Source organism: Paralichthys olivaceus, chromosome 14 (assembly GCF_024713975.1).
Source record: "Paralichthys olivaceus isolate ysfri-2021 chromosome 14, ASM2471397v2, whole genome shotgun sequence".
Classification (NCBI taxonomy): Eukaryota; Metazoa; Chordata; class Actinopteri; order Pleuronectiformes; family Paralichthyidae; genus Paralichthys; species Paralichthys olivaceus.
Genome location: NC_091106.1, coordinates 10,768,984 through 10,796,741, shown reverse-complemented (window position 1 = coordinate 10,796,741; position 27,758 = coordinate 10,768,984). Strand labels below are relative to the sequence as shown.

Below are 27,758 nucleotides of genomic sequence, written 5' to 3'. Positions count from 1 at the left end.
AACTGACAAACCTTCCACAGTTCTAAATTGAGCTTCAATGAAGCCTAAGGACAAACACCAAAGCATGGTGATTTTTGTATAAGCCTTCAATGTGGGCTTGTGTTGTTGTTTTAATTTGTGTAACATATGCCCTGTAGCAATCCTGTAGCATTTCATTTTATACCAAGTTACTCCATTTTATTGTTTTCTAGTTTGTGGTGTTAGTGTGAAAGTCAAACTAAAGTAAGTGCAGACCTCTTTTGGAGTCAGTGGTTGAGAGATAAAAATCTTTTATTTCCGAGACCCCTTTTTAAAAAATCACATTGGTGCAATACTCTAGAGGACATATATGCATTCTGCCTGAAGTACATCTACAGGAGACTCTCAATAAACTTGTGAAATGCCATCACGCAGCAAATGTACAATCCTTAGTTTCACAAGGGGCTTGCCAGCCAGTCTCCATAGCAAACAAACAACTGCTTAGTATGTTTGAGCATAGCTCCGTGCTTTGAGTATTATTAACAATATGCACAAAGGGCTTAGACAATGCAAACTCATCTCTCTTTCACCATCATGGGGAGGTCGATAGTACTTTTCCATCTGGATTGTCCTTGAAGTCAACCAACTTCTGAAGTTTTTTATGCATAAAGGACAGACTTTATGTGTGGCACAACTCAAATCCTTTCTTATCGCCAGCCAGCAAGGAGGGAGAGCACACATAGATCACTCACTGCCTTAGCCAAAGTCAGTCCCAGGAATAGAGCTGTCTTGACTGACTGATTTAGAGAGGAAACCTGCTTAATAAGCTCGAAAGATATTTGAGACTGGATATTCAGTGTTGGGAGCTGCCACCCCACTAGCAACCTTGAGTATAAATCAGTGGAGGTTTCCCTTTTAGCTCATTCAAGAGACATAGTGGTTGATGTTTATCAAAAAATCATTCATTACAAAAGATCATTGCATGCGCCAGACCAATCCTTCAGGTCTGGGAACTGGATGTGGCTGTTGTAGTAGTTTTTAATGTGATGGAGCGTGTGGAAGCCAGATTTCAGTCAACATAAAATAATTCAATTCAAATTTTTTGTGGGCACGAGGAAATAAATGCAAGTTTGCAAGGCTAGTCTATGTAGACAACTGGACTCATGCTGCTTCACTCATTGTGTGTGTGACACACTTTGCAACATTGCATGCTGTGCTTTAGGCCATTGACCTCACTGTTACCAAAGCCTTCACTTAGACATGAGTGGCTCTGCATTCCCTGGGACTGGCGAGATTGGTGGCTTCCTAGTTTCCTACTTTGTTTTCCACTGTACTACATTGCTTCTGGGTTTTTTTGTGTTTTTTTTTTAAATTATTTTTCATTTATCTTGTCCCCTTTTCTTGACTATTTTTGTTGTTACCACATGACATCTTGTCCGGGTACATTTAAATACATTTTAGATTTGTGAATGTTTGATTCAGCAAACAGTGAAACTATAGGTTTGCCCCCTTCACACTATTATTAATTTTGCCTTGTAACGGTACCAAAACTCCACTTCATTTCAGGATTTACCAGCAACCTCCATACCCAAACTTGTATCCAAAAATAACATGACAGTGCTAGATCACCATACAGGTTGCAGCATTGCAGATAAATGTGTTGCCACTGGTATCCGAAACATTGCTAAACTGTTGCATGGCGACCCCTTCTGAGTTCTTAAAGCAATGGTCACATTATGTCCATGCTGTTGATGCCTTGGAGCACAATGGCAACACATCAGGAATATTTTGCCCAAGTCACTTCCTCCTCCAAAGGACTTTTTGAATCTAAGTCAAGAGGTGACACTCAACCTCCAATGCAGGTTTTACATCCAGCAGTTGAAGACTTAATGAACTACTACTACTAAAGTAAGTGTTGTTAGCAAGTTCTCCATTATTGTCCGCTACTCAGAGATATATTTGAAAATAGTAAAAGGGCTGTAAAATAACAGTGTCTTCTATATATTTATTCCAAAGTTTGCCCCCTGTCGTCCACCTGTCACACTGCAGACCTTGTTCAGCTGCTCCTCTTCACCTCACCTTCAGTTTAGCCTGCACAGCTTTACGTTCCTTAGCTCCTCACCTTGGAGTGAATGTCTAACAGTGTAGCTTTGATTGTCTGTGTTGTGTTTTTTAAAGGCAAGAGCCACACACTCTATTTGTCTGTGGAGATCTTATTCACCTGCCTCTTGTTGCCAGAATGGATTCACGTTTCTTGGATGATTTGAAACCGTAATAGGACTGAAGAATACACAGTGATGTATACTTAAAATATATGACATCACATGTGATGAGTGCCCTTTGAAAGAAGAACATTGGGAAAGAAGAACAAGTGATGGCAGCGCTCTCTAATTACACTTTGAGTATGAAGAGGATTCTTTGTGTGCCTGTATGTAGAGGGATCCCCATTTGACTACCAGTAGTGGCTTCAGAATTAATATGTATATATAAAGAGCTATGTTTATGACACTGTTATCAAGAATGAAAATGAGTTCACTGTAATATGCCTCTCCATAAAGAGTAGATCTTTTTTTCTCTTTTGCTTTATTTAGTAGTTCTATTCCAAAGGGAATGCACGCCATTCAAAAGGAGGCACAGTGCTTTTGTGAAGAGAGGAGATGGTCTGTTTATGAACTATTTTTATTCAGAAAAATACTTTTTTCCTCCACGAAACCTTTTGTTGTCCCAGTTAGCCGGAAGGAGGCGGAGCGGTTTGTTAACTGAGAAGCTGTGGGCTCCGTAAGGGGGACACAGTCTGTCCTTGTCTTGCTCAGGATGACGCACTCTGAGAGGGGAACTGATGTATTTGGAGACACGTTTCAGGAGAGACAGACAGACAGACAGACAGAGACAGACACAGTGCCCCAGTGGCCCACTGCATCTTGGGAACTGTCAGAGGAGATAGAGAGAAAGCCTGCAGAAAGCTGCTGACCTGTGACCCCCATCTCTCTCACTGACAGTTAGGATTTAGTTTATGCATTTGCGGACACATCATCGTCACACACCCACACACTAACACACGTACACGCATGCACAAGACACAACCTTTATTTGCACTCATGTACAAGGATTTTTGAATGTTATGTCTGCCGCACTTGATTTTAATGTGAATCCTAATGGATTTATGGTAATGAATAACACTGTTGTGGTGTCATTTATGGATTAGAAGGAGAAAAAAATGCTACTCGGCCGTACTCTAAAAATCATCCCTCACCAGCAGTGTCCAGTGAGCGAGAGGAGCACAAGGAGCCTGCTGGCGATACAAATACTAAAAAGGCTCAGTGTGCAATGAAAAAGAAGATCCATCTGTTTATCTTCCATAAACACAGACTGGGTCTGCTGGAGCCCTGTTTATGGAGAGGATGCCGTGTGCTTTGTGTACATGTTCATATCTGTAATGGCAAACCAAAGACGAAAAAACAGCAACATGTATTGACTGTGCACAAAGACTGAAAATAAAGATGGATGGTGTGTCTCTTCCTCTGGAATAAGCCTGTTGCCGTCTTTGTGCTTCTGATGCCTTTTGGAGCCAGAGTTATATATATGGATTAGTGATCGTGGCTTGGAGCAGTGATATGGAGGTCCTGGCATGAATCGACCAAACTTGAAGTAGTGTCATCTGTTAATCATAAAATCATAAAATGAGCACTCGAACATCACTGCTTATACCATTAATGATCACATGGAAATACAATCAATGAGAACTACCTGCAATGACAGAAACCATCTTTGCAAAAAATTATTTAACGTGTGCTTCGTCTTTTTGTCCCATCCACTAACATGGATGAAGCGTGGTCAGTAAGCTATACTGCAGCTAGTCACCTGGGGGTGATTTGGGTTCACTTTTAAGGAACTGTCCTGTCATCTATCTTTATATATAGTCTATGACTGTATATCTGTGTATATCTCTTATGGTATTGAATGCTATGGTGTAGAGAAAGACAATGTCAGACATACATATTAAGTTGTACAATCCAAATGATTGTAAAATAATAAAGAAATAATAATACAGATAATAATTTATTTAATTTAAATAACCGCATCATAATATTTCTACTTTACAGAATAAGGTTGAGACTTTACAATTTTCATAGAGAGAAACACAACAGTTCCCAACATGAGCAATGAGCACACAAAAGTGAAGAGTGAAGAGAAAATCTCCCTTTTAACAGGAAGTCACCTCAGACAGCAGCAGACTCAGGGCGGGCGACCATCTGCCTCGACAGGTTGATTAAACTGCTGCGGCGTGAAAATACAACAATGAAACCCAAATAACTTTCTGTATTAATGGCATCAAAAGACTGTTTCTAAACTTAATTTAGCAGCGTCATTAAATTATCTATAATGTCGAAGTCATTTCAGACCAAATTAAAGTCGGGATGAAGGAGAATTTATGTGGAGTTTGTGTTTCTTTGTTTTTATAAATGAAGTCATTTTATTACACCCACCATGCAGCACCATTTGCTGATTTGATTTTACAACACTAAATGTGCATTATTTCCTATTAGTGGGCTGCTTTATCAGCTTGAGTGGTGTTATTTATGTAGTCTGCACAGCTTGCATAATGAACAGTGTTTGCCGCACAAACCTCCACGCCGCGCGTAAGGCTTGCTGCATTTTACATTAACCGTGACATTTTGTGATTGGTGTGTTGCCGAGCTTTCTGAGCCTACATGCATGTTTGCTCTTTTTTTATTTAATGTAATAATCATCGAGTGTGAGACAGCAGCACGCGCATGAGCGATGGATAAACACAGGAAGAGCTAATCACGTAATGATGAGGGTAGTCATGGCTTCGGTGAAGACTTGAATCCATGGAGCTCTGCAGCATGTGAATCCACGGAGGAGCCCCTCTTTGACCCGCGCTGGTCAGAGCATAGTTCACTTCCTCTAACTGATGCGGCGGTGTAATCTGACAGACAGGCACCCTGATGTAACATCCTCTGCTCACACAAACAGTATTGACACTCTGGCCCCACCCCCTGCGCTGAAATACTGTACAGCTTGTGTGTTTGTATTGAGTGTTGACTCCCTGTATCTGTCTGTTCTTATCATGTCACATCTGGGGATGAGTAAGACAGCACAGTGTTTCTATTTCTGTACACACATTAGCATCAGTGCATTGTGTGCTTCTCTGTCTCTCTCTCTATCTCTCTGCAACGTCTGTGAAGCATGTTTGGGTGATACGTTAGATATTCACAGTATACTCTCGGTTGCATTAAGAGTTCAGGTGTATTATTGTATGTCAATGTAGGACTGGCATTATTCGCGTTGAATTTCTATGGCTTTGTGACTCTGTATATGGAAGTTAGTGTGACCTGTGAGCAACCCTCGCTTTTGTTTTATATACCAGGAGAAAGTGAAGGTTGGTAAATTGTTTCTGTAACACTTTGTTTCTCATTTGTTGAGATCTTCTTCACATTCTGATCGCCATCAATCAATAAAATCACCTGAGTCGTCCTCGCAGGGCTCTAAACACGACCGATTCGAACAGAATTAAATGATTGGTCAGCATCCTGGTCTGTTATTAACGGACCTGCCTGCCCGTGAGAAACCTGGCGTGGGGCGTAGCTTTGAGGAGGGGTTGTTTTTTTGGAAAGTGTAGCCCCATGCTCTTGCCAGCTTTTCCAGGATTGCCAACCCCAGCTTTAAATGTAACACTCCTCAGTTTATCATATAAACATTTAAAACATTAACATTACTCCATTGAACATGTACAGTTGATAATTGGCATTTAGTGACTTCTTAAAGTTTCTGCATTTTCCCTTATTTGGTAGTTTTTCCTCACCCTAGTCGAGTGTTAAGGGCAGATGATGTCGCACCTTGTGCAGATTGTTAAACCCTATTACGCAATTTGTGATTAGAAAATATTGGCCATACCAAGAAAATCTGATTTGATCTAATTCACCATGAAACCTAAAGGTAAAGGCCTCCTGAGACTCCTTTCCATCGGGAACACATATGTCGCCGAGCCTGGCACAGCTGTGTCAACTCCAGCACCAAACAGGTACACCCGGTTCATGCACGACTTGGCCTGCATGCTTCATCTGCTCCGAGCCAACAACAGCATCTGATAGACTTAATAGCCCCGTGCTTAGAGACACAATGTGTAAAATATCCTCATTTGTGTGGTGACCTTTCAAGATGCCACTTATTGTGTCCATTAAAAACACAAAGTTGTTGGACAGTTTTTCTTGTAATGGCTACAGTAAAACCCGCCGTGGCTCTCGAGGAGGAACACCGCTCCTCTAAAGGGTCTTCGCATGTGTGATTAAGCGTCACCTGATGGCCCTTTAACTGATTTAAGGGCCGTGCTTCAGTCAGGTCAGGTACTCTTAGACCAAACATCTGCTCCTCTCCCTCTCCTCCCCCCGCCCCAGCTCTCCAAAAATCATCTCATCAGCTCTGTGGTTGCAGTCTTAAGTGAATAAGAGAGACCACTCTTCTCCTTTTATACCCTTTTGCTCTCCAAGGGGCTATTAAACCCAATACCAATTTCTCCCCCTCTTACAGATTACTTAGTTAGAAGGGGGGGAGGGAGACAGACACATTTTCCGACAGATTTCTCCTTTTTTTCTCCTCCCTCTTTCTTTTTTAGATAACTCTCGGTGGCTTTACTTTATAGTTTGTACCTTAAAACGAAACAAAGATAAACAGAGGAACCTAGATCCAAAAGGGGGAATTGTGCTCAAAGCATCACATGCATCAGAGACTTTGCACAATCCTTTGGGTCTTAAATGGAAACAAAGACGAGCTGTTTTTGGCTCTCTGTCAAGAAGACGTCTCCTGAATGGGAACAGGAGTCAGAAAACAATAAGGGAATCAAACGGACTCTTCAGTGGTGACAGTTTAGTCGTGGAAGAGGATTGTCTCATTTCGTGGCCGACGTGCCGCAATCACGTGTTTAAAAGCGAATGAGATCTGTAACTGCGCCCAAATTAGCTGAAATTAGTTTCGGCCGTGGTCCCAGGTGTTTGCTTTTGTGCAGGCAGAAGGAATTCAGTTGTGAATGTTTTCCCCTAGGCTGTGTGAACACTCTCTGCTTCTCTGGCTTCTCATACTTCAGTCAGCCAATTTGTCAAGGAAAATGCTCGGAGCAGAGGGCAACCTGCTGTAGCCTCATAGTGGCGTTCACCGAGACAAGCTTTTAAGGGATCGACCTGAATGAGAGTAGTTTATGGGAGACAAGTGAATGTCTTCTTCTGAGTTTAAATGTGTGGAGTGCATATGATGCAGTGATGAGTCACTTTCGTTTATTTAATCTCAATGAATACAGAAGAGTTTTACTGTCGCACCAACGTCTGATAAACCCACAGATCCTATGTGCATTTTACAGTTTCACCACTTGGGGGCACAAATGAATAAGTAACTAATGGTAAATCTGATAAAGGTGTAACCTCACTGCTGATGTCATTGACTTCAGGTGCTGCATACTAACACTGTTTCTCCTAAATACAAACTAAGAGGAAAAGCTTGGACAATGAGCAAACATTAAATTCTTAACCCTCATGTGAAGCTTTGCAATTTTAGACAAAATTTTCTTTCCCTGTAAAACTTTGCGGTTGAGGACATTGTAAGTCAGGTTGTTGTCCTTGGCAAGCAGCCGTGATAGATTGGCTTATTAGGTGTAATTATGCAGATTCCACTGTTGATAATTATAAAAGTGTAAACACATTCAGCAGGAATGTTCCTTTTCACCATTGAAAATCCGAAGAGGGTGCTGCTTTCGTACTGCTGACTCTTTAGCACCAGGTGGCTGGAGCAAGTTATTGAGATTCTGCAAGGTGAGAGCAACAACGCTGCCTAATGTGCGCAGCATCTGTTTTGTGCTTCCATCGCTTTCTATCACAGTATAGAAACACACAATACCACATACACCAGAGGAAAGAAAAGAGATATCCTCATGTGCTCTCTTGCCAGATGGCAGATGATATTCATTTTACTGATTATGTTTGCCTTCTAACAATAAAGTATCTGTTCTGCTGTGACCATGAGCCCTCACTCCTCTGATGCATTTGTACTCAGTAAATGGATCAAGTGAAATGTTCATCATTAATGTTTGTTTAATTGGCCCCTTACTTTCCTCAGGGTTTCTATCATTGTCTTCATGTGAACAGTCAAGTGAAAAAGAAAAAGGAGAAGGACATAATATCCTCTATGTCACACTGCCTAAGTTTGCTTTCTTTGGGCATGAAATGCCTCTGTATTCCCTGTAAACCGTAAAGATCAGCTCAGCGGTGCTTACAGTGTTTTTTTCTTTTTTCTCTCTCGTCAGCTTAGAACACAACGTTTCAAAGGGGAGGATGTTGAATGGCCAGTGTGCAAACACAAGCAGGCACACTGCAGCTGAGCCTCGTGCTCCCCAGTCCTGAACTCTGAACGCTGAGCACACTTCCCAGCTGAACCGGATTGTGTTTATCAGCAGGGCTTTTATGTCCACATGTTTTCTACATTCCCGTAACCCGCGCTGCACACCGAGTCTGCGATCAGCATTCTCTCTCTTGTGAGAAATGGTCTTTTATTAGCAGGCGAGGCAGACTTGCCCAGATTCAGCACCGTCCCTGTGGACAACTGCCAGCTCTGGCATTGTGCACGCTTTGTTTACGCGTGTGTGTGTGTGTGTGTGTGTGTGTGTGTGTGTGTGTGTCTCTGTGTGTTCATGTGTTTGTGATAGAGAGGGAGAGAGAAAATACTTCAGTATTCGAGCTGCAGCATCATCACTCTTCTGAAATCTTGCTAACGATAGACTGCAGAGTTCAGTAGGTTGAGAACTCATACAATACACTTTTTTTTTCCTGGACTGCTTCGCTGCAATTTCCACATCCACAGGACAATTATCACACAACTTTGCTCTAAATTTACAGAGCGGGAGAGAAAAAGGATGAAGAGGAAAAAGAGACACAGGGAGAGGAGGAATAAAGGAATCTGCAGAGATAAGATGATAAAAGTAGCAACAGATAATAATTCAGGCTGTGCTGCATTCACGTCTGCTTTCTCTCTTCTTTTTTACTGCTCATTACTGTCCACACAGGAGAGTGGAAATGGAATAAAAAAAACGGTGAACGGGGGGAGTAGAGCGAGATTGTGAAAGGAATCAGGGCTGGGGGACATAGCTTCAATTCCTGCTATCTGCCTAAATAGGCTCCTTCTCTGCAATGCACTCAGGCACCAGTGATTCGCTATGTGAATGCTGCCCATTTGCATAGCCACTCTCCCTCCTGCTTCCTGGCTGGCTGCTGAGGCTCCCCCCCCCTCCCTCTGCCGTCCTCCTCCTCCTCCTCCTCTCTCTCCTCTTCCTCTTGCGCACATCTTCTGGAACGACGCTGCCGATACTGCCTGCGTGTGTGTGTGTGTGCAGTGAGTGTGTGCTCCTGCCCAGGGCTGCTCTCTCAGGTACTGCCGTTGCTACCGCTCGGTCTCATTGAGAGCCAAGATCTCTGGATGGGGAACGGGTGCGCTCGCACTTGGCACAACTTGCAGGTGCAATCACGCTCCTCTTTCTCCCGTGCGCCGCTGCAGCTGTCTAACACAGGCAAATGAGACTGGGATTTAACTATGGTACAATTCCTCTGGACATCCTTTGAGACCCCTGGAGGAGGAAAAGGAGGGAAACTCGGAATGTCTGTCTTGGTTTTCTGAAGAAATCCACTTTGCACACGGGCTGTCAGCTTCTCTCAACTTGGCTTTCTTCTTTTCCTGGTACTTGTGTTTTTTGGGGAATATTGAGAGTTTTTGGTGCAAAGATGTTTATAATTTTGTGAGGAGGAGAGAAGAAGAAAAGAGAGAAACACAGAGAACAAGGGAACTTGGGGAACTGGAACAAGCTGGGATTTCTCCATTGCGGTTGCCCTAATTTCTTGAGTGAGTGTTTTTGATTGTTTTTGTATGATGATTTATGATACTTCTTTACCTCCCTGGGTTCTGCTACGGATTTCCTAACTCAGTGGAGAACAACAAGAGGCTTTTTTTTCTCTCCCCCACCACCGACATTTTGTGTTGTGTCCCTATATTTTTCGATTATTTTTCTCTGTGGATCTGTGCGAGTGTCTCTGGCCAAAGTGAGATTTGTCAAGGGGAGAAGCATGGGGCTGTAAAGGCTCGCTACACGTCCCACCTTCATCCGAAGCCTCATCTGGCCACTCAGGGAAGATGATGGAAGGCTGGAGGTCACAGTTGGCTCCCCTGAGGCCCTTTGCCGAGCCCCTTACCTGGAGTTCGGCTTCACTCGCCCACCTGGCCTTGTGGATCACTGCCCTGGCCCTGGGCTTTGTGGCAGGGTCAGAACCAGGTGCTGTGGAGAGTCTCCACCACATTCACCTCTCCCACGGAAACAAGCGTCACCATATTGTGCCTATTGCTATCCACAGATCACCTGCATCCCTTAGAGCAGGGCACAGTAAGTATTTCATCATCTCTCTAGACATTTTTGTGAACTTTTATCAATCTGTGCTAGCCCATGTTACTTCTAATCCAATCTTGAAATATTGCCTGATATTGTTTACTTTTGGCTTTTAAGAATCCCCTCCCCATGACACACACACACACACACACACACACACACACATTGCTCTATAAGACACAGTAAGCTTAGATACCCCCCCCCCCCCCCCCCCCCCCCCCCCCCCCCCCTTTTTTCCCCTCCTCAGCAAAGTGCCCTCCGTCTCCATGTCTGAGATTAGCCATATCCCTATCTCCAGATGCTCCACTGTGTCCAGATTAGGCAGGATTAGAACGCTGTGGCGCTCCATGTTGCCCCCGGGTGTTTGGAGGAGGCAAAGATGTATTGCCTCCAGCTCCGCAGGGTGTAGAGCCGCTCCTGGCCCCTGCCCAGCGTGGAGCGTAGCTGAGGCCCACTTTGCCCCGTGTTGCGAGAAGGTTCACGACACAGGGTTCACAACGCAGGCGCTCAGAGCGAGGGAGGGGACGGAAATGAGGGAGAATCTTAACTATGAGGACTTATATAACCCCAGCCCAAGTGTTCATGGTCGAATGCTACATGCTCACCTCAATACAGTATGTATGAGTGATTTCAGACATACTGCAGTTAGCTGTTTTTTTCCATTGTCTTCAGCACTTGTCTCCATTTGTAATGTGGTAATTTCACTTGAAGTTCTGACACGAATCATTAAGACTGAGGCTGTAGGACACTTAAACGAAGAAAATACTTTCCTTAGTTGTCATACTAGCAGCATTTTTCAGTGACGTAATCACTATCGGTGGAACACTGACGTAATGCTTCATTCCAGAGTAGTACTGCTTAGCACTGTACAGAAGATTCTCTCTAATGTTAAAGTTTAGTGAGTGATAACGGAGCAGCAGTGGCATTTGGAGGATGTTTTTATTGGACATGGGAGCAGTGTGGAAACGAGGCTGAAGCTCGGATCACTGGGCAGAGTTAGACCTCTAGTAGTGAGGGAGTCGGCGCCCCTCAGTGATGATGAGGGAGATGGGAGGTTTGCCGGCCCTGCTGAGAAAACAAGAGAGGCAATTAGGCCACTCTGCCATGACCTGTCTGGAGTGGACAACACTCAGCTCGCCTCCCGCTCTCCCAGAGGACCCCGGGGGCCACATGGTGCTTTCAGGCAGATTCCATGACTTAATATCAGAGTTGTCATGGCTGCTGAGAGAGAGGGAGAGAGATTGCAGGGCCCCAAAATAAAAAGCGCTCTCAGAAACATGATTACATTTTTGGGTTGATCAGCACATGTGGGGTGCATAAATGCCAAATGGGAGAGATGCTGTTCAACATGGTACCTGGCTCCAGGACAAAGCCTGCTGATGTACAGCTGCGGTGCTGTTGTCTCAGCTGTGCGGCATTTGGTTCCCACTTACATGAGGTGTCTGATCACTTCAATTCAACATGTACAGCTCAATTTTTCTTCAGTCTAATTTGTGAATGTAAGAGTTAGAGTCCCTCAGGTTTCATGCTGTCTTGTATTTGCAGTTTTTACATATTAAAACAGAAATGATTCCCCTCTCTCTCTCTCTCTCTGCCCTCATCACTCCTCTGTTTCTCTCTCTCATTGCCTTTGTTGTCACATCACTGCTAAAATCTAATCCTATTTGCAAAAACATACGTAACTGTACCTGCCTTTCACTAGTGTTGCTGCAGTGCATTTACCATTGTCTCAAGTGATTAGAGCAAACAAAGCTAATAGAGTGCTGACAGTTAGTTCTGCTCCATGCAAATTGCCTCCATCTGCATTTCATGAAAATGCACTTTTTCACTTAGTGTGTTGCTTCATTCGTTAACTCTGGTCTCCCTAATGGTCTGCTCTCCATGCTTTTTTAACAAACACCATATACAAGCTCAACATTTCCTGCAAGTGATTTTGCAGTGAAACACACATATTATTCTCTCTATATATCAGCGTCTTGTAAGAGAACAAACCCTTTGTTCCATCTGCGTTGAACTTCTATATGTCTGTCATTGATTTATGTGGAAAGAAGGAGAAAATTACCATGGTCAGGATGTATGAAATTGAGTTGGAGTGTGATGCATTGTTTGTTTAGGGCGAGCAGTAATGAGGTTCAGACAGCATCAACTCTGAGGAGCAGACATACCATTCATCATAAATAGACTCCCAGAGGTGATGGTCTTCTTTCCTAGAGATGGATACGATACTCGATATGCTGCATAACTAGGTTATCATATTCTCCTCTGTACCTGTGGTTCTTATTCATTGAGACTGGGTAGATGAAGGGCTTTGATCAATAGAGCGGGGAAGAAGTGTTATAGCGTTTAAACATTATTTTTCAGTGGTTAAAGGGAATGTGGACTTTTGTGGTGTACATTTACTATCTCTATTTACTAATGCAGAAAGTAGTGATCTGCAGTGATTTGACGATTGCCCATGTCTGATTGAGGTTAACGCCACCTTCCACATTCTGTTTATGCTGTGTTTATATGTTGATGGAAATTATCACCCACGCGTTTAACCCATATGAAAATGTGTATAACCCATACGTCGAGGGGGAGGTCAACCTCCAGATTCACGATGATTATACGGTATGCTAAACACATCTGAGGAAAGCCCCCACCCTCCCACTGCAACACCTGCTCCATCAACTATACTGCACAGATAGCTTTTGTATTTCTAAACTCTGCGGTTTGTATCAAAGTCAGCGGAGCGATTTACGTGATTATAATCATTTTTAAAGCTCTCCACCTTCAGAGCAGGGGCAGACACGGTGCTGTTGTGTGCGTGCTGGCACTGCTGCAGAGAAGAGATGAGTTAGAGGGGAGGATAGAAAGACCGAGGGAAGGAATAAAAGATAAAATAGAGAAGAACAATAGAGATGAAGACAGGGATAAACAATTGGTAAGGAGGAGGATAGTGGATGGTCTGTGATGTTGCCTTGCTGTTACCGTGTTGTGGGCTTGCATAATGTAATTACTCCTATGTCTGTGAGTTGATGGCATTCTGCGATAGTGTGAGGATGACAGTATCTCAGGCTCTGCAAGGCAGTGGAGATGATAGCTGCCCTGATAAGGATCTGAGTACATGTTCCTCTCGCTCTAGAGAAAGCATGGGCAGTTATTGACCCGCGGATGAGAGAGTCACTCTGTTCTCCTCCCCCACTGATGAGTGAGAACACAAACACCCCCTTTTTTAATTTGTGTGCGCTTTAGGTCTTTAACCTACTTGCATCTTATGATAGTTGCTCATTCCCTTCCTCCCCTCTTCTTCTGTTCCTTCCTTCCGTCCTTTCTGCACTTTATTTCTTCCCCGACCACTCAGCCTAACACCCCCCCCAGCTCCCTCGTTGGTCTACAGAGCCCATCCAAGCAGACAGAGTGGGCAGGCTTCTGCGCCTGCAGTGGTCTGTGTGGTTTCAGTGGTGACCAGGCTATGGTTGGCATGAAGGGAAATGAGACCTGACTGTGCATGCGGTGGGCAGCAAGGGGTCAGCTGAGTAATGTGTCCGGTTCGGGATTAGCGACTTGAAAGACAGAGGGAGGGAGGTAGGGAGGATAAGAAGAAGAGTACCCCCCCACACACACACTTGACTCAAGGGGGATGTCTGCGCCTCTCACATGTATGGGTCCTGGACACGTTTGAGTCAGGCAGCTCTTCACCCATAAGGCACTTGGTGAATCATCGTCAACAGCATCTTATTTCTCCCTAACTCCCGCTCTCTTGTTCCTACAATCTGCCAGTCTGTTTACACCTCTGGCTTTCTTTTTAAAGGTAATGTAAAAAAAAACAAGTTGTCAGGTCGATGTTCATTGCTAGTGTAACACTTGCATTACAAGTGTGATAGAGAAAACCAGGCATCCACACAGTAAATTTTAAAAGTAAAGTCCCTAGTGTATCATAGGAGGAATTTCTGTTGATTTAAAAACATTATGCATTTCAGATATAAAAATGAAGAAATTCCAAAAAGACATCGTGCCATCATTCTCAAATTATATAAATGACATGCCATACATCATAAATTCATGTATGATATGATTGAAATCAGCGGAGAAAGACAAAGATAAGATAAGATAATAATCCTTTATTAGTTCCACTACAGAGAGAAGTCAAAAATAAAACATGCAATTTAAAATATGCAAATAAAACATGTAAACAGGCAATACTCATACATGTATAAAAAGATATGGAATAAAAACAAAAATATCCAGTTTTAAAACAATATAAACAGAGTTAGAATATATACAGTGAAATGGGTTGCACATAAGCCATTGAATTGCACTGTGAAGAGAATTATAGTTATTATTTAGAGAAAAGAATTATAATTACAGTTTTTTTTTACACATTTACCTCTGAATTTGTACAAGCCAGCGTGAACCTTATGGAAGACATGCAGTGAATAGCAGGGATGCAGCTGTTGTGCACATCATGGTGCTAAAGACGCTTAAAGGCCTTCAGTAGTTCTCCACAGTCCATTTTGATTGACTCTATAAATGCCTCTCCGTTTCCCAGGGGGACACAGCACAAGAAAGGGGGTAAAAAATAAATAAATAAATCTGGATAAATAAAGTGGAGATCAAGAATGCAGAGCGGCTGCATTTTTTTCATCTAATCTGAATTGAGTCCAGTCACTTTGAAGAAGCCTCATTCTCTGTCATCATAATAAGGCTGCAGCTATATCTGCGCCAGTCAAGGCCGTATACACACAGCCTCATGAACACTCACTCACAATCAGAGTTGCCAGGTCTGCTTATAATACGCTTCTTTTAGAGTCGCTTGGAAAAGTAAGGATCGGGGTGCAGTTTGTTGGGCTTATTTTAAAAATTCTAGTTACTTGCAATGAATATCTAATATGCAAGTACATGTTTTGACATATATGGTCACTATTTTCTCTCATGCATTGATTAGCACTGTTTGCATACAGCCTCACAAATAATGTCATTGCTTTAGGGTGATTCACCCTGAAATAAAGCCCCATGTGGGCCTATCTCACACATTTATCGTCCTCATCGGAGAAAAATCTGCAACATGTCAATCATGTTTTGGCCGTCAAAGCTGGCCACTCTCAATGTCGCAGCACGTTCGATCTGCCACCGCCAGTTTGTTGAGATTGTTGTTATCTGAAGAGCAAGTGGCGAGATTGATCATAGCGACAGAGGTCAAATGTCATTTTCTTTTCACACTGTTGAATCATATGGAGCAATGATTACAGACCTTTCACCCCATTATAAACAAAGTAAACATAATACTTGGTAGTTTTAATATTTATACATTGATATTTTAATACTGGGCTTGTTTTTGAAGTTGCAGTTGCTTGTTTGTCCCGTGAGAGTTGGCAACACTGCTCACAAAGGTTTAATATGTATATATATAAATAAATTTATTTATATATATGAAGAAAGAAATGCACCAGGAAGTTGTGAAAACATAACAGTCCAGATACTCAGTAGTTCATTGGACTGTTCAGTGATAGCTCCCTCAGTGATGGAATGATTGTTTCTGGGAAAGGTCAAGAAAGTAGCAACAGAACATGGAGGGTGAAATATGATAGCCTGATAACCCCAGCCACAGGGGATGTCGCAGCGGATGGGTATCTGTGGCAGTTTGCTCACACAAGACAAAAATGCATGATTGTCATTGATCATCTGATCGATCATGTCTTTACTTAGATTTCACATCGCTGTTTTTGGAGATTAAAAAAAAAAAGTCTGTCCTCAATCCCTTCTGTGTGGGTGGTTTGACAGCATTATAATTATTCTTAGCTTACAAATCACTTCCTAATGACTATATCACCATGAATGTTTCCTTAATGATTGTTTCACATAAAAAAAGCTTTAAAAAATGAATAGCTGCCCAGTGTTACAATAGGAGCCCCTAATAACAACCAAATATGTTTAAATGTTTGGGTTTTTTTGTTTTGTTTTTTTACAATTGCTCACCTGCAGCAAAGCAGCAACAGAAAGAAAGCTGCCACCTAATCCACTCTAATAGGATTGTGTAGGAATTCACCTTCCTCATTGCTCCTTCCATCTCTCAGCCTCAAGCCTGCTGCCAAGGGCTGATAAAAACACGGCCGCCTATAACACCTAAGTGCAAGCTAATATTAGCATGTATTCTGCAACATAGTGTAGAAATACAATGCATACCCACGCACTTTTCTTTTTTCTCTCTGTTATATATTTATTTGTTGGTAGATTCATGGCATCGTGTGAGATCGAGGACAGCACAGCTCTCTCATGGAGCGCCTATGCCTGTTGATAAGGGGGAGGCAGAGCTGTATATAAGGCAGTAGTTGTGCCGCACAACAAAAACACCCTTTCATACACCTCAGCACACTCAATGTTTACTTCTGGTGATCTTTCTTCTCATCTTCTCCGGATTCATTATTGTGTCATTTCTATAAGACATGCAGCTAATTAAATAATATCTCGCCACTTAGCGGAGGCTTACTTTCAAAGGGAAGCTACCCGGCAATAGGCAAAGCAGATGTTTAATCCAGCAATTAAGACGAAAGCGTGCTCGCTCTCTCCTGGGTGCGGCTTACAAAAGGAGTAAACAGTAAATATAAGGCTGTGTCATGCAAGGACGACATGTAAATGAATAAGCTTGCTTTGTGCACATTTTCAACCATATATTAATACATGTTTTCTAATGTGCATGTCAGGTTTTCTGTAAAATGAAGGCTATAAATATTGCACAGTGCGTCATGTGCATCAAATGGAGCGTGTTGAACAGTGCTAGTTTTTTGAAGTATTGTTTATGCTCCACTTTCGAGCTACCTGCTGCACATGTACATCGCCTGCAGCTACACAGTTTTTGTTAAAGGAGAAGGACGGTGGAGAGGGATTTACCTGATATTTGCCATTGGAGGTAAAAAGTAGAGATGTGGATATATTCAATCATGTCAAGAAAGAAGAAAAAACCTTCCTGCAGGACAACCATTTTTTTGATCATACAGGTGCTGTACAGACTGCAATATCATTTGCTTTTATGAACGCTACAAATGTAGAAGTCTGCTGAAGTGAACGAAAGCAGCTTCTCTCTGAGAGCAGTGTTTGTGATGATGCAGGTTGGGCTGCATTTGGTGATGGGCAACCCAAGTTGTTTAATCTCAGATCAGAGTTTTGGCCCTGGACTGTGTTTTCTGCCTCACTTCCAGTGTTTAATTATCCCCCATACTTGTCTTCTTCAGTAATTAGAACTGCAGTCATACTCCACATCTGTTGGCTTCCTAATAGAGAAGACAACAGCTTCTAGAGACCATTTGAGTCTCTGATGTTTGGTGCATGCTACCACACAGAGACGCACTGAAACTAAATAATGCACTGAAGTCTGATGGCATGCAATCAGTCAAACTGGCTTTTAACTGCGAAAAGAAAAAAGCTGTGCATCGACTGACGCTTAAATATCTTAAAGTCAGGACTTTGATATGTGTGTTCGCTGGCGTGCAGATTAAACGCTGGATGCAGAAAAATCTCATCAACAAATTTTCTGGCAATCAAAATGGCTGACCTGAAGTGAGAGAAAGGGAGCATTGTGTCTGAGGAGCAAATGAGGCAAGTGATGATGGGAGAGTAAATTAGAAGCTGTCGATACTGTGAGACACCTCTATCAGAGCCAAGGCTGTTGGCTGGGGAGGCAGATATGCAGCTGCTCAGGGTGACAAAGGGCCCGTTTGGTGTATTGCTCCATTAAGACACTGGGTCTTGTCAGCTCTGCCTGGATGGGCCACTCAGCTTCACAAGGCAGGGGCTCATGTATCACTCAGGGCTTAGGGGAAGTGAGCATGGCAGAGGAGGGGGCAGAAGGGTGTTGGTGGAACTGGTCGACTGAGCATTCATGGCATAATGTTACCAGCCCCGGGGGCAGAACTTTACTTCAACCATGAATTGATGGTCCCCTGCCATGAAGAGCGAGGGTGGTTGGTGTGGCTACCCCGGGGCGCCATCGTGATGAGGTGATGGCTTATCTCTTCCGAGCAGTGTGAGGATAAAATATGGCGAAGCACCGCTACGGTGTGATGCAGGTGCTGATTTCCTGATTCACATTTTCTGTTGAACTAGGTGGAAGCTGCAGGTATTATCGGTTTGCGGCTGCTTGGAGGAAATATATATATATATAGAGAGAGAGAGAGAGAGAGAGAGAGAGAGAGAAAGAGAGAGAGAGATTCTGTTATAGGGCTTTCGTGACCACTGCAGTCTTAGTTGTCAACTATTCAACAGTCGACTAGTCGATTATTTTAGAGAGAGAGAGCTCCAGAGAGCGTGTGCGATGTGCAGTTAGTCTACAATGAGACAGTAGTCGGAGTCTGTCTTTATACAATACTAATCTGCAGTATGTATATTCAGTTATTTTAAGCATCCTTCTGTTCATACTGGCCACAGACCAATTCCTCTCTAGCCTGATTTCAGTGTATATAACAGGTGCAGTTTCAGCTCCCAGAATATCTGACTCTAATAATATCATCATCATCATGTGTAATTGGGTGACAATTTTTGATCAGCAGCTATCAGCTAATGGGGGGGGGGGGGGCCCTATCTAAATACCGTGGGAGCACTTTTTTTTGGTGACGCCAATAAAGTGCACGATAGAATATGACAAAAACATTTGCAGCAGCAAAATACAGTAATTGAAATGTATACTCTATTCACTGGGCTCAGTGTTTGGTGCAGCTCCTGGCATAGATCTGAATGAAATTAGAATGGCACTCAGTAGAGCTCCTACCTCCACCAAGGCCCAGCAGGCCCCTTATGAAACCACGTTTAAATTCATTATATCCTGATTTCTTATTTGGATCTGCACCAAATTGCACACACACATGAATATCAGTCCCCTAAACATACCTGAAAAAATCAAGATGCATGAATTATTATCTGAGAAATCAATGCAAATTTTGAAGAACACCCTCTCACTGTTAAAGAAGTTGCCTCATCCGCTCCATGATCCAGATCCATCCCTGACCCATACTCCGTCCTTTCACCAAGTTTTATAGTAATTCATTCAGTTTTTGCGTAATCCTGCCAATAATAACCTTCTCGTCCAACCTAGACAGAAATTACCCATTTGATCTGTCTAATTTAGGATGATGTTTAATTTAGGATGATCTCTCATCTTATTAACCATCACAATATTCACGTAACAGAAAATATTAAATTAACCTTTTCTCTTTAAAACTACAGTAAAAAATTAAACTCCCATTGCCCTTTGCAGTATAAAACTTTCTAATAACCCTTTTTCTATCACAGATCTTATTTCTCTCTGTTTCTCACCCACCCTTCTTCTCTCCCTCCTCTTTTGACATGGTCATTTTGCACTGTAGCCTTGAGGTCTGACCTAAGTGCGCCTATGTTTTCTCTCCCTCTCGTCGTGTTTATTAGGTTCCGTGGCTCCTGTGATTTTGGAGCCGGCATCTCATACCCTCTAATAGGGATGACCAATCATGGGGGCAAGCAGCAATGCCCCACTTTTAGTCCCCACTTAATTTAATTACATCAAATTAGCAAAGCAGGGAGAGAGAGTGGGGCAGAGGGAGCGGATTAATCCTTTGCAGCTTATGAAGGCAGGTTGGACACTGTCAGCTGTCCTATGCAGAAATGCTGCTTTAGGATTGTCTCAATTAGAAGGAGCTTAAGCCTCATAGGTCACTGGATATGGTTAAAACCACACTGTGGAATTAGGCCAATTACATTATTTGCCAAATGCAGCCTAAAGACTAAAGGCATCTAGATAGATTCTTATTTCTTACCTTCGCCAAGGGGGTAAATAATATTTTCATCTACATTTCTTTGTTATTTAGGAGGATTACACAAAAAACTACTCAACAAATGTCCATGGTACGGAACCAGATCAGGGGGTGGATCCAGGATTTTTTTTATTTTTATAGATATATTTTGATTAGATAAGGTGTTTTTGAACATTTTTATTCAATTTCTCAGGGGATAATATAAAACAGGCAGCTTCAAGGTGCAATTTGGTGCAGATTCAGATGAAAATCAGGATCTAGTCAATTTGTAGTTTCATAATGGGATCTTGGCAGAGACATGGCTCAACTCAGTGCCATTCTAGTTTTATAGTTGTTTTTTTTATCAATTTTTTTTGCCTAGGTACCACTTATGATTCATCAAAACAACTTCAAGTGTGACAAAGTATGTTTTATTCCATGTATTATTTGTAATAAAGTGCTAAATTCACCATCATTAAATTATAACTGAAGGATTTTAGCTAATACCTGATATCTCAATCCCCAACAGTAGATATAACTGAATACCCTATCGGCTGGTGGTGAAGATTAAGTCTCTGGCCAATGAAGTGTAAAAGTTTATATTGACTCTGCTGTATATATGCCAATATGCCCAGACTTATTAAGCCAACACAAAGTAAGCAGGCAGTGTGCACTCCGGGGTGATTTAGCACCTCTGTCCGCCCTGCTTTCTGCTGACTGCAAAGAGAATAGCTCAGCTCCAGTCTTCTGATAAAGACTGAAGGAAAGATTTATCACTTTAAAAAAAAGAAAGAAAGAAATATGGAAGGAAGCAGAGCAGGACGTGGCGGAGTGAGCAGTGTACGGTATTTCATGTTATGGGTTAGTTTCATGGCAGATCTGCAGCAGAAATTGCTCAGTTTACACTCTGTGGTTACAAAGTAAATGTATTGACTCTGCACACTACCAAGATTAAAATGATATAAAATGAAATGATATAAAACGACAACACTTTACTATTACCTTGTGTTTTATCATCGAGGGAAGCCCTTCATGTATAATTCAAAAAATCACATTAAAAGTTCGGTTTGCAGTTTGTTGTACGAGATTGTTCCGAGTTCAACCTGTGATGAAACCTTTTCTTATGACTGCTGGCTCTGTTCTGGTAGCCTATCCCATTTTAAGGGAGGCGAGTTGTTTGTGCTGAGAGAGGATTAAGACAAGTCAACAATCCATAGTCTCTTCAGTCTCCCAAAGGGCTTCTCACACACGGCTGAGGACAGAGAATAGCTTTTTTCTCCACCAGCAAAGCTTAAGAGTGAGGTTTAAATTGTTGAAAGGACCTCGCCATACTGCAATAGAACAATAAACAGATAAAGAAATAGAGATTGGTTTGCGGGGAGGTGGCCAGAGGGATCCAGCCGTATCCACTACCCCTGCTTTCCAGTTTTTTCATTGTCCGGCTGAATTTTCTTCATTGGCACCCATGAGGCTGTAAACCAGTGGCTGAGCTTTAAGCCGACTTCAAATGACTGGAAGAACAATTGCCCTCAACACATATTTTCATAGCTGCTGCTCTTGTTCACACTGCTTAATTAAAATAACACACAGAGGCTGCCAGTCAAAGTTGACAGGCAATTAATCACCTCCCATGTCAGAGCATTTGATAATGTCAGCTGCAGAAGTGACACTTGCAGGCATCTCAGACACGAGAGGTGAATAGGTTAAAGAAAAATTAACCAATAGTGAATCAACCTCCCCTGTTGATTATTTACAATAACATAATTACTTTTGGTTGAACGTTTTCTAAAATTGTTAATTTTAATATGCTAATGATGTATCTTCTAATTGAATATGAGCTCATTTGCATATTTCAAGATTATTGATCTGAACACTGTTCACAGTTCCTTCATTTTTTACAGGCATATTAAAGCCAAGAGTTTTCACACAGGGGATTTTGGAAATCTTATTTTATCACTTCATGAATCATAAAATACTGTCAACAGCTGTAAGAAAAAAACATCTATTTTCACCATGTTCTCTTGGAATAAAATTTTCTATAAACAGGTTATGAATGATATATGAACAAATCCCCTCTGTAAAAACCTGCAGAGTATAGACGGGTATAAAAGTGGGGAAGTTTGGTGAATGTGAGAGCCCCTCAAATGGAGATGAAGAAGACAAAACGTATTTTGGAAAACTGCTTTCACAGATATGTACTTTCAAATTCCATACATTTTTATTGGAAAGCACAAATGCATGTTGCAGTGCAAACTTTTGGTGAATTTAGGAGAGGTATCCAGATTTCAATTGTATAAAAAAATAAGGAAAAAAGCCCCATGTACCAGTGCATTCAAAAATATATTTCTAAATGTAGGGTCTCACCTTAAAATGATACATGGCCCATATTAGAAACATTATAATTGCTGTAATCAAGTATCATGACTCATTCGATTTAACAAAGAAAATGCCACAACCTGGAAATAGTAAGTTGATTTTTGGAGAAGTGGGTCACTCTACTGTAAGTGCATTCTCTGTATTCTCATTTTACAATGCCTGCTAATTCAACCTACCACAACAGTCACCTTCACACTGAGAAATTGTTTTTTAAAGCAACACAAAGCCGCCGTGAAAACACTAAAATTGATGTAGAAGTCGAAAAACAAAAACTAGACTACAGGGGGTATTTTAGTGTTGCAGGCAAAGGTTAAACAAAAGCTGTAACATGTCCACATTTACTGGAATATGCGCTAAGTGAAGATTAATTAGAAAGCAGGCTACAGAGCAGGCTACAGCTCTGAGCAAAGATATTTTGCTAAAATTGGCAAGAAATAATAATTTGTGACATTTATGTAAATAATTTGAATAATTCCCATCTTGATTCAACCTCATTAAACTAAAAGTGTTGCTGTTCGGCTTTTGATATGTCAGCGAACACAGCACACTTTACATGTGAGTTGCATCAGCAGTGTGGTCTGGTGTATAGCAAAAAAAAATCTAGCACAAAACAACTTATGTCCTTGTGCAAAAGGTGCAAAATTGCCATGAGCTAATAAAGACTATTACTACTACTACCTTAAGATGTATCCAGCCTGGGAGAAGATAAGATAATAGGCGTCTAGGCTCCTCTGGTGCCAAGAGCATCTTCAACAAATGAAGGAAATGTTTCAGTGACTTTATAAGAACAGAACCAGAGGTCAGCTACAGGAGCAGTGTGACTTTGGGAAACTTGCACCCAGCAGCCAGTTCCTCCTTCACAGTACAGCCACATGTGGATATACTTGGGAGTGAAAAAATTAAGCTTTTTTTTTTCCTGCTTGAGGGAATTACTTCAAAGTCAAATTGGCCTACATATCCACAAAAGGACTTGGTAAGCCCATGATTAGGATCCATACATGCCCACATGATTTGATTTTTGAAGTAGCACACAGCATGACTGCAGTGCACCACTACGACATGGGACTCAGAAGGTGAAAGGGACAAGGACAAATCCCAGGTGTTGCCGAGTGCCGTTGCTGCTCTCCTCCTTTTCGCAGAGCAGCAAAGTTCACAGCATGTCAACAGAACGCCAAACAAGCACAGACAAGAAAAAGACCCTGACAGGAATGTCACCCTCACGAACACAAAGCCAGATCATACGGTGACAGGGAAGTACAGTCCTCCTGGGTAGAATCCTTTGGTGTATACAGAAAGAGATGCTTTATATTTACAGCAGCAGCAAAGGTGAAGGAATCAGAAATAAGCTAGGAGCAGTCACTACCCTACACATTGGATCACATCAGGAAATTAAAGTTAATTAACAGGAAGTTACATAAAAAGCAATTACAGTTAAGTAATGTGTTGCATTGGACACAAATAATAATTTGATGAAACTGCAGAACTCCTAATGTACTGCCAAACGATATATTTATTTTATATTTATCTCTTCATTTAATTGATAACATTTGTATTTATGTCAATTACAATGAGAAATGTTTGAGAAAGATTCACATAGAAACACAAGAAATAGAGAAACCTGCCTGTTTGCAATGGGCCGTTGGCTTGACCTGTGGTGATGTTGGCTGCAACACTCTTTCTGAAACTGTTAAAGTGACCTGCAGTGATTGAGCCGCAGCAAGTGAAGACCAGAAGCCAGTGATTGACAGAGACAGAGATTTGTGGAATTATTTTAGATAGTGTACATTTACACTGTACATTTGTAAGATTGTAAAATCTAGAGCTGAAAGCTGAGTTCACCATTTCTTTCATTTCCTTCATTTCCTTTGCCCGTTGAAGTAACTGCAAGTCTGTCTTACAGCAAAAATCATTATTGAAGTTCAGACACATAATCCACTTGCTTACATTTAAATAATCAAGTAATGTTTATTTCCCCCTCTACTATTATTGCTGGTTCATGTCGCAAGAGGTTTGAATAGGCTAATTATGATACCGGCAAAGAAACCTGGAGAGGAATGACACCGCGGATCAAAGAAGAATCCCCAGACTATACTGTATTCTGTAGATAGATAGAAGTCAATGTATTGGCATCATTATTTTGGATCATGGGGTGTGATGTACCATTTAATTATACACTGACGCTGTGTGAACAGTGGCCCTACTCGACTGTCTCTGTAATTCACGGCTTTGTAATCACTGCCAAGTCAGAACATGCAGCTGAAAAGACATTTAATTAGCTATGAGTTTGAGCGGTTTTGCTCATAAGCGAACATTCTATTTACCACCTCATCTCCTTAACTGCCAGACCATTTAATTGTCCCGAAAGATAAAAATATAGTGAGACAAAGGTAGATTAGGGGCAGAGGGAAAAAAAATTGATCATGTTGAGTCACATTTTTTCCCACAGCTCTAAATCTTCAGGAGCATTGATTGGAGATAGCTCCTCCACCAGATACCGATAATGTTTGATTGGATAATAGTAGCCTCATAAATTGTGGTAATGATTTCTCTGGAAACTAAAATGGTAATCCAATAGACATCATTAAGCTTCTTTTAATTGTACGCTTCCCGGGGGGGAAGATAGACCTGAATGATGTTATTCTTATTATAGCTCTGTCCTTTTTAATGGTTTAGGGGATGTACAACATGAACAAGATTCATGTGAATGTTTCCCCACGCATTTCTGTCACAGCCACTAACAAATTAAAGTGCTTTACATATGTTACAGATGCTGTCCTCACTGGGCTGATTTCCATTATAAAGACACAGTAAAAATATAACCCTGGAAAACAGCGTGTTTATGTTAACGTGTGAGGATATACGGGTATAGACGACTTGAAATTCCTTTCAACAGACTCACGGCAATGATCAAAAATTAATTTCAAAAAGGTGATACTGTACCATATATATGCTGCATCTTGGAAAATCTATTTTTGCACACCAGTCATTACGGGAATCCTTGGCAGAAAATAGAGAGAAACAATATTGCTAGGTGCTGACAGAAAGCAGATCCATAATGTCATATCTCCTTTTCATATTTCCATCACAACTATGTAATTATGATTGGATTTCTCCCCAGTTTCTCGGCAGAGGTGGTAATATGAGGCTCGTTACGATGGCCGTGTTGGAGGTCAGAGGAAAGACAGTCTGTGAGTCTGACCTGTGGAGTTGAGCAGCAAACACTGGTTTTAACCACCCTACGACTGCTATACAGAGCTACCACTCTTTTCTTGGCTTACATCTGTCTTCCTCTTCATATGACACTGCACATTTTGCTATATATGCTCTGCTCCACTGCAGAGGAAACAGATTAAGACGTTAGGAAGCCGGTGCCAAGGGGCCTCTAACGCACCGGCCACGTTTACTAAAGCCTACTGTCTGCTCCCACACACCTCTTCGGCCAAACGTAGGGGAACTCCTGGGACAGTGCTACATTTTTAATGAAAGCACAGCGCCAATGTTTATCTTCTCTGATGTGAACCGACACAGCCAGTTCTCAATGTAGTCCAACACCAGGGCAGATTGATTCATTATCCTTAAATAAGGGAGGCTTGTGTTTAAGGAGTTCATCCTGTAGGTCTGATCATCTGTAATACTCTCGAGTAAGACCCACCATTATACCTGCACGTAAGATGTCGCCTCTCGGTTTCTGCACCGCGACCTCTCTCTGGGGAAATGCATCTGAACGTAGAAGATGCAAATGCATGTGGGAGCGAACGTGCAGCAAGGAAATCTTAATTACATCCTGTTTTGCAGGGGTGCATAATAGTCCTGCACCTCCGAGCACCTTGAATCTCAATACCCGCTCATTGCACCTAGACCTTTTATTTATTTATTTATTTTCATTTCTTTATTAGGCGCTGGGTGAATAGGGAATAAATTGAAACTCTTGTCAAATTAAAGAGACAACAAACAGACAAGTATTTCCAGGACACTACTGTATCTAATGACTACAACAGATCCATATCAGGCCCCCATGTCCCAGGAGAGTGGAAAAATAACAAATATGGAGCTGGTGCATAATTACTCCCACCACTGGAGATACACAGGCATGTGTCTGCTAATTTCATGCCACTGCAGAGCAGTGTAGGTGTGCATTAGCCATGTTTCCTCATGTAGCCTAATCCTCAACAGTCCCTCAAGGAGTTTTTTTTCCACTAGTCTAACAGTCTTGTATGGATTTTAGGCTGCTTTGCAACATGTCGGTAACCTTATTATCTGCACTCTCTGACTCTGTCTTTGGAGGCGTTTATGTAATCTGAATGTCACAGAGCAGTCGTTGACCTTTGGTGCCTTGACATGCGGGTCTTGCAGTTTATCCATTTAGCTTAAGGGTGACACAAGCCACATCTGCACAGCAAGTCCACTGAAATGAGCAGTTTTTATATGATGTTTCCTTCTTTCTTTTTTTTTTTTTTTGGGAGGTCACCAACAGTAAATAAGCTGTCAGTGGAATAAAGTGGGTGTCAAATCATATGAATAGACAGAGGGGGAAATGGACGCTTAAGGGCCCAGTGAGTTCCAACAGTGACATGGTTTAAAAGAGCTTAATTATAATAAGCTGGAGCATGGAGTAAGTGTTTGGTGGCTTGGGGGGGAAACTCAGAGACAGTGACAACAGTCCAGCTACATGAAATGGAGATTGGTCTTTGAAGGGGCCAACATAAGATTCATGCATTACTGGAACATGAAGGCCTTTTTTTTTTCCACACTTCATGAAAAAGAAATGATGGCCGCCTGGCAAAATATATTATGCATAATGTCTTTTCCTTTGTAAGTCATCAAGCTTCATAACAGTTTATCCATTAGGAGAACAAGAACGCTTACAGTGTTATTTCATTAGGTTTTTACAAATGCGAGTTATGCTTTATGAAAACAATAAATCCCACCATAGATTTGTGTGTCCCAACATAGTTTGTTAATCGCATTATTGTTAATTAATGATGCAATTCTTTTTAGCTAATGGTCGACTGTGTGTATTGACTCAAAATAAGGGAATGAGATTGGGAACTTGAGAGGAGAGCGACACACTTTAATCACTGTGAAGAAAAGCCAGGGGGAAGAAAACAGGAGAAATATATAAATAAATGCAAAATTTATCGATAGTTTTATATCCTTGTGAACTGGTTTACAAGAAAATATTGGAATTACAGTCAGAATGATTTATAATCTATTGTTCAGGCTAAGGCTGTTTAACTCCCTGCCCC

At 41.8% G+C, this 27,758-nt stretch overlaps 1 protein-coding gene across 32 annotated transcripts in view; it reads left to right on the top strand.

The window, feature by feature from the left end:
- LOC109630696 (neurexin-1a) overlaps positions 1-27,758 on the top strand; it is a 245,071-nt gene that overhangs the window by 131,273 nt on the left and 86,040 nt on the right. For 2 of the 32 annotated variants that reach the window (XM_069538549.1, XM_069538548.1), the window contains exon 1: positions 9,290-10,393. The exons of 28 other annotated variants lie outside the window; for them this stretch is intronic. In XM_069538549.1, the coding sequence (XP_069394650.1) occupies positions 10,147-10,393 (247 nt within the window). In that variant the 5' untranslated portion in view covers positions 9,290-10,146. Of the gene's footprint in view, positions 1-9,287; positions 10,394-27,758 lie in introns of those variants that run through there. 2 more of the 32 variants (XM_069538547.1, XM_069538546.1) reach the window with 2 other exon arrangements.